The sequence below is a fragment of the Ceratina calcarata genome, unplaced genomic scaffold (genome assembly GCF_001652005.2).
Source record: "Ceratina calcarata isolate Rehan_Ccalc_2016 unplaced genomic scaffold, ASM165200v1 scaffold78.2, whole genome shotgun sequence".
In the NCBI taxonomy this organism is placed as follows: Eukaryota; Metazoa; Arthropoda; class Insecta; order Hymenoptera; family Apidae; genus Ceratina; species Ceratina calcarata.
In genome coordinates, this window is record NW_017179105.1 from 1,339,860 (window position 1) to 1,353,385 (window position 13,526).

Consider the following 13,526-nt stretch of genomic DNA (forward strand, 5'->3'; position numbering starts at 1 on the left):
ATAGTATACAGTATTTCAATAAACTTGTGAAATTCAACAAATTCGATGAGATTTGTACGCATAAGATATCGTGCGTGTTTTAGAATATCTTGAGTACATATCGATATAGTCTCTGCTTGCTCGCATCAATTCAATAAACGACATGTAATTGGAATGATAATAATTGTCATTATAACAGTAATAATAAATATAGTAGATAAGGTACGAGAAAATCACACGAGGCGTTGATCTTTAAAAGACCACGTTTCTCTTAATTGGTCGAGGGTACTACGATCATCCACTATTACTGGGTAACTATGACTACATCTTCCATCGTGGGTCTCCGAGGATACCGTTAAATCTATCATCTATCGACATACGCGAATTTCCAATTTTCTTACTCGAAGGAAAGATTTCTATAATCGCAGATGAGAACTTTATTCGCATGTGCCAGAGTCTAATAGTTGAAACTTAGGAGAAACTCCTATTCCAATTCCTTCTCTCCAGTTAAGCTATGGATGCGATGATTTCAAATAAACGTTCAACCCTTGTAACTACGTTTGCAAAGATATAACATATGAAGGCGACCCGGTCGATGGATAATCGAAGCTCCTTGAAGATACTTTTTAAGTGCCACGACGATCAGCATCGTACGTGCACTTTAATTAGAGACAATTAGGTAGTCGCGTAAACTAAAACTACTTTGTATGTGCGACGAAATTGCCTAAGAGAACGAGCACTTTTCTCAAATCGCCGAATACAGGAAAGAAGAAATATAGAAGTCGACGATATCAAATCGAATTTTGTTTGAACAGACGTTATAGCATAAGTTGACAAAATTTAAAAAATTCATTCGTATTTGGGATACAGCATTCAGACTCCGTTATAATTCATTGTGTCTGGACTGTTCCCGTCGCATCGATCTTATCTAGCAATTCTGCGATTCGACAGTTCACTCTGAATTATTGAACTGTGCTATTTCGAACCGTAAAGAAATATTATTATCCGTCGACGACATACCAATTAATCTTTTTTTATAAATTAATTTTCCTTACCACGACCAAGCGACCTGTCGAATCCAGCGAACGATTCGCACGCGACGCGAGAAGAAAAGGGATCAAGATAATACTGTTAAATTCATCGTGCTTCCGATATCACGGTTGAAAGACTGGGTAGGTAGGGTAGGTACATATTTACAAAGAACATTCGATGAGCTCGGATGGCAATCTGAAACTCGATTCTCACTGTTTAATATTACATGGTTCTCGAGATTGCGCTCAGAGCTGAATCGAACGTTGCGTTACAATTTCCAGGAGGTGAGTGGCTCTCGGGAAGTGACAAAGGTTAAAAAGTAATCGTAAAGATCTCATAAGACAGTGTCGAGAGTGTCGAGACTTCGCAATAGCTGCTCATCCTTCGAACACCATTGTACTAATTCCTCGATTGTCACCACGCCGTCTTTATTCGCGTCCATTAACTGTATCAATCAGATTTCTCATCTTTACGTATGGTCTAAGAAAATCTTCTACGTCAACTAAAATCAGCTTCACGTTTCACGTGCCGACTATAGGAACCGAATCGACCGCGTTACTCACGTGGAAAATGCGATCGACGTGTTCCCGGGCTGCCAAATGCGGCTCGACTATTTGTGGCTGAGTGTAACGGCCCAACATCTCGTAAATCGAGCCGACTACGTCCAGCATTTCCTCCTTACTGATCAACCCGTCCCCGTCCAGGTCGTAAAGCCCGAATATCCATTGAAGTTTCTCCTCCACCGATCCCCTCGACACTTTCGACAGGATGGTCAAGAATTCCTGTATACAACGTTCCCTGTGATCTCTACTGAAACGTTACATTTACGTATTTTCTTTAGAAAGACTCTCACTTCGAAGCTGATCTTCCCGGACGGTTTCCTCTTCATGGTGTTGAAAACGTAATGAGCATACTGGCTGGCATCTGAAATCGACATCGATCGTTTCGACTCGTCGGACATTGAATCTGTCTCCCGCGGGACTCACCTCCCTGCGGAAAGAACTGAGAGAAGATCTGCTTGAAAGCTTCCTCGTCGACGAGGCCGGTCGGGCATTCCTGCTTAAAACCGCGATAGATCAGTTGTATCTCTTTCCTGGAGAACCTGGTGTTGGCCGCCAAGGTGGAAAGCTCCTCCGGCTTGTACCTGCCGCCGAGGGCAAGGGCACCGGCGGTGGAACCCCCTAAAACGCCCCCGAGTTCTTCAAGCTCGCTCTCTGCAAGTTTGCCAATAGGGCGGTTCTCTCCTAAGACTGTACCACGCGTTCGAGATACTCCCCTCTCACCTTTAGGTAAGGGTGCTTGTTTCCTTTCTACTTCAGGCTAAGGGAGAACGCCGCTAAACCCCTCCCTTACTAGCAGGCAGGGGAGGAGGACGGCGCATCTACTTACGAGACAGGGTGCAAACGAGCTCAAAAAGAAACGCATTTACACATGGAGAAAGATACGGCCGGTGCCCGGGAAGATAGCCCGGCTCATCCCTCCGGGCCACCTGCCCAAACTCCCTTCGGGTCGGGTTCTACGGGAGACAGTGCGCGCATTGCCAAGATGGATGAAAAGTATATACCTGGAGATGTACGGGTGCACAGACTTGCAGGCGGAGATTCTCGTGAACGAGATGAACGGTAGGAAGAAGTTTGCCCAGGTAAAACATTCTCGACCGATTACAATTTTCAACGTTAGTCCGGGAAACGTTACGCGAAGACTGTGTTTTACTTGGGAATGGGTGAAGATTCGCACGATTCCATCATTAATTCGTATAGGTCGTTCGTCGACGATGGAAAAATGCGTGAAGTGAATTGAAGTGACAGAAAGTAGTCGTTAAAAGTCAAACAGGTTTCAGGTGGTTCGAGGATGGCTGTTTAATCCAGATTCGAAGAGTTCATTAGAGACCGATCCGCTGGCACAGTGCCGAGTAATCGCTTTCGTTAACGAGTATGAACGCTGATCGCGCCGGCTGGCTGAAAATTTTCACGCGACCGTCTAGACGCGTTTCATCCCGAGGCCGGCGCAAGGTAAAATCGATACTCATTAACGCGGAGGGCTATTAATATAATTAACGCCATCGAAAATAAGATTCAAGATCAAACGAAAGCGTGACTCAACACTGGAGCGTACGGAGCAGGGATAAATCGAGCTCTAAACAAATGCTATCTCTAGTACAAATGCACCTAATCGTGGAGGTACCGGATCGACGATCTACCGACATACTCTACGAGAGAAAGACACTCACTACTACGTATTTACGGAGTCATCGTACCTAAGGTGACGATCACGACTATTGGCACGCGTTCCCCTATCGTTCAGAACTTTCGACACTTGCGAATTCCACAAGTTGCTCTTTAACTTGCTGATCGATCAGACTCCGCGTCTCGTTCGAAGCAAGTACGAGCGTATGCTGCGAGTAATTTTGCAAAGTGGAAACGAATTCGCGCGTGTCAACCTATCATGCAATCGTCCCTTTTATACATGCTTTCGTTTGTTACTCGAGAACGACCAAGCGAACCGCTTTTTTCGCGAATGTAAAGCTCCGTGGGGCGGGGAGAAAAGTGAAATAAACCAATGTCTACTATCTCTGATGCAAGCTGAGAGAGAGATGTACAGAGACGAAGAGTCAAGAAGCGAAATAGCACCGAGCTTTGTTCGTGACTAAGGTAGAAGCTTCCCATTGATCGCTGCTAAAATTACGATCAACTGTGTAAGATACGAATGAATGTATAATATTAATTCCTTTAGGAAAATGTTTAAAAAGACCGGAGAAGCTGTAAAGCCGGGCGAAGAATCGATACAGAGAGAAGGAAAGTTTGCGTTTCTACGTCTACTCTGCTAGAAGGGTAGTACGGTAAGAAAGAAAAGGCTTCGAAGAAAAGTAGCTCGGGCGCACCATTGTCGGTCTGGATTCGTCTAAAACACGGCCGTGCGCCTTTCAACTGGCTTCTATAGTACACACGTTATAGACGTATATGCCTCTGCACCGTGTAATTCCACAAGCAGCTCTGGTCCCGGGCATCCGGGGTCACCATAGCAACGGGAGAGCTCCTACCCCGTATCCACCCCACTTTGCGATTCCGCTTTCGGAGCATTTGTCAATTAAAAACGCGCGAGATCCGGGCGAGATCTGCGTGTACGTACATATATATGTATATATATATATACACGTGAGAGAGAAAGAACAGGGAGAAAGAGAGCGAGACACAGAGCACGGTCGCGTCGGTCGGTTCCCTATCGGACCAACTAATCAAGATATGTTCCGGGGTGCTATTCTCTCAAAGAAGGAGTCGTCGATCAACGGGGCAAACAAGGAAGAGAATTTTTAATTCGTTTTATCTTTTTTTTCCTCTATCGAGCGAGTTGCCGCACCTTGCCGTTGCATCTTTGGCAGCTGTTAGCACTGACTGACACCGCAACGAACAGTTTTCGCGATTAAGGGGGAGATCGGTCGGGCCTGGGCTGTGTCGATCCCTTCGTCTCAAGGAGGATCTCTTTCCACGGCGTATCGACTGGCCTGCACCGATTACTGGAGAGGAAACTCGAGCGGCACTACAGTCGGCCTGTACGATTGATGAACTTACTTTTGTCGCGGCTCTTACGTGCCTTCATTGGCCGTAAAACACCGGTTCGCAGTCGATCAAAGAGCGAACGATCGCTTCGCTCGGCGGCGATCCCGTCTGCGATTTCGCTCGTCGTTTCGTTTACGATCTCAACGATCTCTTCCAGTTCCCTCTAAATTTAATCGAACCTGACGCTGGTTCCGATCTTTCTTCCTTTCTCTCTTCCCTTCTCTTCCTATCCTTCCGCTCCTCCGAGGCCCCGCCGGTGGTCCTTCCTCTCGTCGCTCCGAGCCGATCGACGCGTGCACTTTCCCTGATTCACCTCGATCGATGCTCCACGATGGACTAACGTAACGTAACTCAGCCACCAGAACTCGGTAACGACGTGCGCGGCACTCGCGCTGATGCACTAAACAGCTGCCACGCAAAAGCGCCGAGTATGCCAGCTCCCGCGCAAGTCCAGATCCCTTTATCCGAAAGTATGTGCGCACCGTACAACAAATATTGCCGCCCGATTGACGGCTGTTATTTCAATAAACATTGATCATTCGCTTCGTTATCGTTGTTTATTTTACCACGATCTCCGGCCGTCTTTTATCGAGCCGTCGTCGCCACCCTCTATGCATTATTTATGAAGCGACTCCTGTTCCAATCGTATAATACTTACATTTCTAGGCATCAATTATTTTAATTGGAATCTCGGGTTCAAGCATCGCCATCAATTTGTCAAACAATTTATCTCGACGATACGTACATCAAATACGAGCACGCGATCGTATAAAAGTAATCGTAGAAATCGGAGCTCCTTAAGGAGCAAGTAGTATGAGACGCGTTTGGGTCAGACGCATCGAGCGTTTATTTGTACGACTTATTTCCCGCGTTTCAAGAAAAATCGTTTCGTTCATTAACATGACGAAGTCGAATGTTGTTTTAAGGAAAAGCGAAAACATTTCACGTGCCACGTGCTTCAGATTCGTGCTATAAACGTGCTACAGGGTAAACAAGGATTTTATCTCGATTGGAACTCGGCCAGGAACACGACTGTAAATGCTGTTCAATGTTGTTTCCAATAAATCGAGCAATAAACGCGTTAACCCGTGCAGATTATAGTAAATGTTGCACAAACATTTTACATTCGTGAAAATTAACAGAACAAATTGAAATCATGATTTGAACGTGGATGAAGGAAACAGGTGTTATCGATCGATCACATAGAATTGTAATATAATGATTTGCAGATGGCAGGATAATAGCTTTTATCACTGATTAGAGAAATAGAAATTATGTGAGAACCGAGGGTAGGATTCTTAGTTGGATTGGCTTGGGTAGGATTCTAGCTGGATTGGCTTGGGTAGGATTATTTGAAAATGAACAGCAAGGATATCTCAAAGTTATCGTACAAGGAATTGCAAGCGTTAGCCCTCCAGTACCGCGTGCCCGGCAACATAAAGGTAATTGATTTTTTTATTGAGAAAAACGCGCGAACAAATTTCGCAAACTTGTTCCCGTTTCTCGATTCCTTTCATCTAATGACAATCAGATAAATGAATTTTTTGAGCGATCGATCACGATCTCTGACCGTAGAAGAAATTACTGGTTAAAGTCATACAAGCCGCGAAGGTCGGAAATGGGAATGAAGTTAGCAGGCTGTTACAAGATTTTAAGCAGAATCGTAAGAGGAAAGTGAGAAAAGTCAAAATCAAGAAACTCGGGTTAACCTCCACGCCATTGCATAATTCTGATTCCGTTATGACCGATGATTATTACTGCTCACAACAACAACCACCTTGTCAATGGGTGAGCCGATCTTCATATCATTCTGACACGGTAATGCATGGTACAGAACTCGAATTCGTGGTTCATTCGTTACAAAAAGTCTCATATTCATCTCAGAAATCGATGACGATCAAAATAGTAGATTTATTGAATTACTGTATTGATTGTCAATCGATTATAATGATACATAGACGCGAAATTAGGAAAGCAGTATGATTTTTATAAATTTATTTTAATTAGAGAAGCATTAGTGCAACTCGGATAACATAAATATTGTTCCTTTAGGTTGGCGCGGAAGAAGAGATAGCAAATAAGGACGATGACAGTAGAATAACTCAGTATGAAGAATTCAAACAGTTTTTATTAAAAAGAATGCAAAGAGACAATTTTCACTCGTACGATGCGAACAACAATGATACTAATAATTCCACTATATTATATGTAAGAACACCGTCAGTTTCTTCCGAGCAGAAAGATGCTTTAGAAACCTGTAGCCATCCTAGGTGTCATGTGATTGCTGTTAACGATACGGAGTCGTTTGTCTACCAGTCGAATGAAAACGTAGAATATCAAACATTGGGAGATACAAATAATAACGTTCAGGGGCCTATACTTCTGAAGAAAATGTTGCAAGCACCGGTCGGTGCAAATTTAGGGGAGATAGCCAGTCCTGTATTCGGGAATTACAAGTTTTGGACCATGGAACACGATCAAGCGTCCAATAACATATTAGATGATTCTGATACTTTGTCTGCGGTATCAGATAACGGAGACAATGAAGAAAATTTGGAAAACAATGCAGAATACTATGGTTTTTTAAACAGTGTAAAGGGAGAATACTTCCTAAATGAGCCGACTTTTGCGAAAAATACTGCGCTCGAAAAGATTGGTCAATTTTCAAATGTATTAACAAATGAAAATGCTAATCAATGCAAATACTACGCCACAAATAATGATATAAATCAAGAGTATGAAACATGGACTGTCGCCAATGTTATGGCCACAACAGATAACAATGGTGCAACCTCAGATTTTCAACCGAAGATGTTTCAAAATGTGTACTGTGATAATGTGGGGCCTGATACATTGCACAATCCTGTAAGTGATGATCATTTATCTTGCCAATATAAAGTAGCAGAGGTCACAGATTCTTACAATGCAAATCAAAATATATTGACTCTTCATCCATCGGAAGAAAATCAGTATTATGAAAGGAATCTTATTCCTAATGTTTTACCTGACTGTCAGAGCACATATTACGTACCAGATACAGAAACTAACGTAGAATATGTACCGGAAACGCAATCGAACGTAAACGCAAATCAAAATCCAGTTGTACCTCAAACATTTGCTAACTATAATCAGTATAACTCTGATCTATCGTACGAATATTCCTACTCGCAGAGCAATCTGAAGAATATTCCACTGTCTGGAAATCCTGAGCAGTTCGACCAAAATTGTAACGCAGTACAAATTGAGCATAACAATCAGAGAAACATGCCTAACGTATCAGAGAAAGCACAAGTAAATGGCGTATTAGATCCATTTTGGCCTAATAAACATCCAAGAAGTCCCTATTTGGAGAACATGCTGAATTTGATTAGTAACAAACGGATAGATCTGTCGAAAGTTGATCAGACGTCTTGCGTATACTGTTACGTAGCTCCTATCGTTACTCATACATCAGTATCTTCAAATTCGACTTGCTCCCAAAAGGAGAAGTTCGTTGCCGAATATAGACAACATTCCTTCTCTCCAAATTGGCTACTCTACAACGATACGTCGTACGGTTTGCGAATGGCGAATTTACAAGCGAAGATCCAAGAAGAATCGCGAATCATAGACGCGCAGATGTCGACTAATAATTCCGATCTACGGGAGTCAGCCGAAGGAAGCACTTCAATGTCCGAAGTGTGGACGCACAATTACGAAGACAAGGATGTGAACATGGGTGAGGATTTAAATACTACAGTTACGGACTGTTTATTCTCGGTAATAAATACTGATCCGTTGGTCAGTCATGCGACCAATTTCTCTAAGAATCAAGCTGAGTAAAAGCTGTTTCTACTACGACAATGCGTAAAACGTAGTACGTATTTTTATTGTAAGCAATAAAAGTATAAAAATGTCGATATGATGTAATTAAAAAAAGAGTAATTACGCATTATTTATATATTTAAGATTATAAGTTAAAAGCGATTAGTAGAGGATTATCAATGTTTAGTCTTAAAAGAAGACATGATTTGTTATGTTCTATCATGATCATATGCGTTCGTTTGGAACGTGAAAGGATTTTGTTAAGTTTGTATAGTTATCGAACTACACAATCAGCGAAAGAAACGCTAAAAGATAACAACGACTCTTATATGATCTCGAAACATGCAATATTTTCTTTATAAAACAGGAATGAAGAAACGAAAGCGAACGTTGAAATGAACCAAGAAGGGAATCAAATATTTTTCTACTGTTAATCTTCTTTATCCTAGATCCAGTATACTATATCATCATTTATATATTTTATAAAGAATAAATATCAATCATTACAATAAATGTATAATATACAATATGTGTACATTCTCCAAAGCATAGTAAATTGCTGTTAAAAGGCGAAGGGAGCTATTTGTTAAACTACCACTTACTTGGAACCCCATCCGATTGCATTTGCGTTTTCAAATAATTGAAGACCTTAACGGGAATTGATTCCTTTCTTCGATTTTTGTACACACCCACATCGGGATTATTTTTTGAAGTACTTTGTTTATCGCATGATCTACCTGGAGCCATATGAACACTATACATTTTGCTTTTTCTCTTGAGAATTCGTACAATGAACAAGAACACTTTCGCGGTTTGGCAATAATTTTAATTATTTAATATAATTCAAACGACCAGTCGATCGCAGTATTTAGAGCATATTATCCCAGAATCACGTACAGAGAAGTCAGGGAAGTGTGCAACTTTGAGGATAGACCGGCTAGGCCAAGATCTCTGCCACTACTGTTTTTAAAAAAAGCAATACCGCGATGTAAGTATGTATGTAGGTAAGTGCCGTGGCGCATTCGCCCCGTATTTAATGAGATCCTTGAAAGAAGCGACTAATTATCTCAACGTTTCATTCATTTTTACATGTGAAAAACAAACATGGCTTAGCTTCATGCATTGTTTTGTTACGAAATATGGAATCAAATCACAATGAAATAAACCATTGTTTCCAGAGTATAATAATTACTTTTAAACCCCCTATATTTATGCTAGCATATTACAGATGCGTGTTAAACTCTTGCACGTGATGAGGCTTAATTAAAATTATTGCCAATGAACGTATATTCATTAATATTCTTTTAAATTTTTTATTTAAAGTGAGATACGCGTCATGCTTCTCGATCTCGCGTCGGAACTGGTCGGAACTGATCGGAATTTGTCGGATCGTAACAAGAGGAGTAGGAGTTATCTAGTTCGTAGATAATAAAGAATCTACGAACAGATAACTTTTCGTAATACACACTGTCCTAACCTTTTTAGTATACAACAACATTAGCCACGATGTTGATAGTGTTGATACACGTAACAATGTCTTAAAACATTGTTAACTCGAGGGAAGTTACACATAAGTCATAGCACATAAGATCACAGGTATTGTCACGAAAATAGAAACAAATATTGAACAGCGTTATATTCATTTTATGCATCCGTTTTGAAGGCAATCGCCTATTTTAAAATCACAACTATGATCCGAACATCAATGGTATTTAGTGCTAACGCGTTAACAGTACGGAATTTAAACGCGTACGATCATTTAATTACGAACGGGCCTCGCATTCAATGCGTGAGATGGAAGAGGAAACCGATTTGGTTGCCAACGGCAAAGTCTAAAGTCTTTCGAGTACCGACAAGACCGGTTATACCAGAGGAAGACTATAATGAACTTAAACGCTTGCACAATAATTACAGAACGCAAATGAAATCGATACTGTACGTGATTGTCAATATCATTTATAATAAAATCATCATCATCGTATCAGCGGTGTGCTGACTGATAATGACGTGTTTTTGTTTTGTTAGGAACTTTTTCGAAGAGCAAGAAGAGATAAGAAAACAGAATTTCGACGAAGCTACTGTAAATGCGAATATAGAGAAAGATTTCGAAATCTGTAGCTATTTAAATAATACATGGAACGAGCAATCGGCTATGTTAAGAACAAAAAGATTGGCCGTAGAAAGGGAACGTCGTTTTAAAGAAATCGATGAGAAATTGGAAGCCAAGGCAATAAGGGATAAGCAAATTCAAATAAGAGTGGATACAGAAATCAAGAAGGCAAAGGAGCAGGCTCCAACATTTATCACGCAAGAAAATATAGATGAAGCGATTAGAAAAGCATTAGAAACTGTCGTGGACCATAATGTAGCGATCGATATTCATGGTAATCCTTACAAAGATAAGCCTGAAAATGTATCATCTAAAACAACAGTTTAGAGAATAGATATGTTATATAATAAATTGCTTGTACAATAAGAGACGATTATCTTTAATAAACCTAGATCTATGCCATACTTATGTCTACTTTGTTCCTGTCAATATATTCTTGTCTAATTCACAGAATATGTTTATTGAAAATGATCATGTATAATGCATTTGTAATATACAGTAACAAAAATTTCTGTAAACACATCCATTCAAGTTTTTTAAGCATATATATTCTTCGCAATACGGTATGCAGGCACTGCCGTTTAACTATCTCTGATTTCATAGCCTGTTTTTCCATACTGTTACAACTTATGTACTTAGCACACGCGTGCCCGATTCCTTGTAATAAAATCTAATAATGTATTATCGTCGTACAGTTTCACACAAAAACGTTTTACGAGTAGAAGTTCATTTTATGTAATAAATAATCCTCCTGTATCGACGATAATCACAGACGGTAATTTGTAATTCGTTTCTGCGGTAGTCACCGAGATATCGGTGACACCGACACCGTAAAAATCTACACCTGAATGAAATAGTGTTTTCGATCGTCTAGTTGTAAAATATTTTTATGCGATTCTACTTGCTTTATGCACTGCGATGTGGTTTGTTAATAATAATTATTACTTTTACATTTCGTACACATTCGTAACGCGTCATGATGTGATCGTATCGTCGAAATATCTTTGGTTTGAACATAGACAATTTAAAAAAAAGAAAAAAGGTGACAATTAGATCGCAACTTTTCATGAGAATTTCGATACGTATGATTAAATGTGGTATATTATGAAAAACGTTCAGCTGTAAAGCCTAGTAAAAAAATCTATCATATTCTACTATTTTACAGTTCGTTCAAATGATGAATAGCAATGATAAATGTATAATTCTATTCCGATATTTATTGTACGTGCTTATGTATATGCTCCTAAAGTTTAAGAACAAGTCTTTGAGTTTCAAAATCTGTAATTAACAACGAAGCCTTGCATTGAAATATATATCGCTACATTTACAATGGAAGTAAAATCAATAATTATTGACGAATAGTCACGGGAAATAATGATCGACAACAAATTTCCTAATCCGGCTTACACGTTAATTGAACGATAGAATTAGGTAGGTATAAAACAAACGGTACAAGTGTAGGCTTCGTCATTGAATTGTGACATGAAGCAAATTGGTAAAATTCTTAAGTAGCAAGTTATACTACGTATATATACTATCCGGACAAAAGTGAAAAAATTATATTAATATAATTATTAGTATTACTTATTACATTACTGTTGTCATTTCTCAATCGTAAACGTAAGTTACATAGGCGTTTTATTTACTTTTACAACTATCAGCTATGGTATCTTTGACATGAGACAGGGCTATTGCACTTCGATACCAGTTCTCTACCGTATGTACGAAACTATTATTCGGAGGCAACGTTTAAACCATCGTATGAACACTTTTGTAGAACATATTTCATTTGCAAAACGTCCGAATTTCGTTAATTTCGTTCCATATTCTAGCCGAGAATTCTATTACAATTATTCCTGAACGTGTTAATTTCTTTTACAATCTATATCTTATGTTCTCGTATTACAGATTTAAGCTTAATTTAGCTTAATTTAGATGTACAAATTCTTTTCATTATTCTGGATCTTGTAAAACCTATGGATATAGGACGTACTGAAGCACCACAATTTGAAGATGTGTTGCATTCGCATCGTGTGAGCTTGGTAAAAATATAGGATTTATAAAAATTCTTAGTCCTGTTCATTATTCTGCGTACGGTATAATATATGAAATTGATGGCACATGTGTTTCTAAAGCGAACTTGGCGATTTTAAGTATGCTTAAACACGATCTCTTCTTTCGTTATTTGAGCTTCGAATAGACACAAAAAATTGATGGAAATAACGTTTCGTGTATTTTATCATTAAAATACAGTTTGCGTAAAAACTTTTTCCGCTTCGCTCCGTCATTCATTAACAAATGCACATCCCTCCATTATTTCTACTGTACAACATTTCTTTTTTCCCCGTCCCCTCCCACTCTCTAATTAAAACGTGTCTTTTTTTTAATGATGTTAATAGACTACCTCTTTTCGACCTTGTTCCTCTCGCACAAGGTGTAACACATAAAGTTCTTACAATAATAGTAAAACATTTCACAATAACTCAATATTTTCTTAATCAAGAATAACTCATTCTACATTTGTAATTATCAATGCGCATACACACGTGCTTATATATATACAAAAATCTACTCGCGCTCAATGAGACTGATCTTGATTAAGTAATAATATATGAAATGTAAGGACAACATGAACACAAACAACTAAATAATCTCTATTCAATTACAACAGAGAAGCAAAAATTTCGAATACTACGGTGTGTTTCAATTGATAAAAACAAGCTGTAAATCTTTCCTCGTTTGCTTAGAATAAACGAATAAAAGATAATGAATACATATACATATACGCTCATATATGTATATATGGATAGGTATAAAATTTGGTCAACTTTTTTTCTGTATGATGATATTATCAAATATATATATATATATATATATATATATATATATACATATATATATATGTATATAAGAATATTTTGTACCGATATAGAATAATAAAATGATTGATAAACAGTAAGTATAATTATTCAACAAGTACTACATGGTAATAGTAGTAACACTCGTAGCAGAGAGGAGACAACTAAATGAAAATTTACATAAAA

At 39.1% G+C, this 13,526-nt stretch overlaps 3 protein-coding genes across 10 annotated transcripts; 2 read left to right on the top strand and 1 right to left on the bottom strand.

Moving 5' to 3' along the window:
• Positions 1-6: 6 nt before the first annotated feature.
• LOC108630758 (Kv channel-interacting protein 2) lies at positions 7-9,328 on the bottom strand. Of its 8 annotated transcripts, none has more exons than XM_018034238.2 (6): positions 4,581-5,117; positions 4,369-4,513; positions 1,998-2,225; positions 1,865-1,935; positions 1,575-1,793; positions 7-1,456 (listed from the first exon to the last, which is right to left on the bottom strand). In XM_018034238.2, exons 2-6 carry the CDS (start codon positions 4,379-4,381, stop codon positions 1,346-1,348), a joined length of 642 nt encoding a protein of 213 aa, XP_017889727.1. In that variant the 5' UTR covers positions 4,382-4,513; positions 4,581-5,117; the 3' UTR covers positions 7-1,345. The 8 variants fall into 8 exon arrangements, with proteins under 8 accessions (XP_017889727.1, XP_017889726.1, XP_026674226.1 ...); XM_018034237.2 differs by having other exon boundaries at positions 4,369-4,525; XM_026818425.1 differs by lacking the exons at positions 4,369-4,513; positions 4,581-5,117 and adding an exon at positions 8,975-9,328.
• Positions 5,851-8,968, top strand: LOC108630519 (rho GTPase-activating protein gacZ). The gene is made up of 3 exons (XM_018033856.2): positions 5,851-6,010; positions 6,144-6,356; positions 6,621-8,968. Exons 1-3 carry the CDS (start codon positions 5,927-5,929, stop codon positions 8,388-8,390), a joined length of 2,067 nt encoding a protein of 688 aa, XP_017889345.1. The 5' UTR covers positions 5,851-5,926; the 3' UTR covers positions 8,391-8,968.
• A 439-nt stretch (positions 9,329-9,767) lies between the features above and the next one.
• Positions 9,768-10,886, top strand: mRpS26 (mitochondrial ribosomal protein S26). Its single transcript, XM_026818427.1, has 3 exons — positions 9,768-9,968; positions 10,036-10,307; positions 10,398-10,886. The coding sequence occupies exons 2-3, from the start codon at positions 10,063-10,065 to the stop codon at positions 10,807-10,809; spliced, it is 657 nt and encodes a 218-aa protein (XP_026674228.1). The 5' UTR covers positions 9,768-9,968; positions 10,036-10,062; the 3' UTR covers positions 10,810-10,886.
• Positions 10,887-13,526: the final 2,640 nt, after the last annotated feature.

Excerpts from the sequence above, each read along its gene's own strand:
- mRpS26 (XM_026818427.1), top strand. The coding sequence starts at position 10,063 with ATGATCCGAACATCAATGGTATTTAGTGCTAACGCGTTAACAGTACGG. Across the intron at positions 10,308-10,397 it reads ACGCAAATGAAATCGATACT|GAACTTTTTCGAAGAGCAAG; the intron begins GTACGTGATTGT and ends TTGTTTTGTTAG.
- LOC108630519 (XM_018033856.2), top strand. The coding sequence starts at position 5,927 with ATGAACAGCAAGGATATCTCAAAGTTATCGTACAAGGAATTGCAAGCG. Across the intron at positions 6,011-6,143 it reads GCGTGCCCGGCAACATAAAG|AAGAAATTACTGGTTAAAGT; the intron begins GTAATTGATTTT and ends CTCTGACCGTAG. Across the intron at positions 6,357-6,620 it reads AACAACCACCTTGTCAATGG|GTTGGCGCGGAAGAAGAGAT; the intron begins GTGAGCCGATCT and ends TTGTTCCTTTAG.
- LOC108630758 (XM_026818425.1), bottom strand. The coding sequence starts at position 9,134 with ATGTATAGTGTTCATATGGCTCCAGGTAGATCATGCGATAAACAAAGT. Across the intron at positions 1,936-1,997 it reads TCAGTTCTTTCCGCAGGGAG|ATGCCAGCCAGTATGCTCAT; the intron begins GTGAGTCCCGCG and ends TGTCGATTTCAG. Across the intron at positions 1,794-1,864 it reads CCGGGAAGATCAGCTTCGAA|GAATTCTTGACCATCCTGTC; the intron begins GTGAGAGTCTTT and ends CGTTGTATACAG.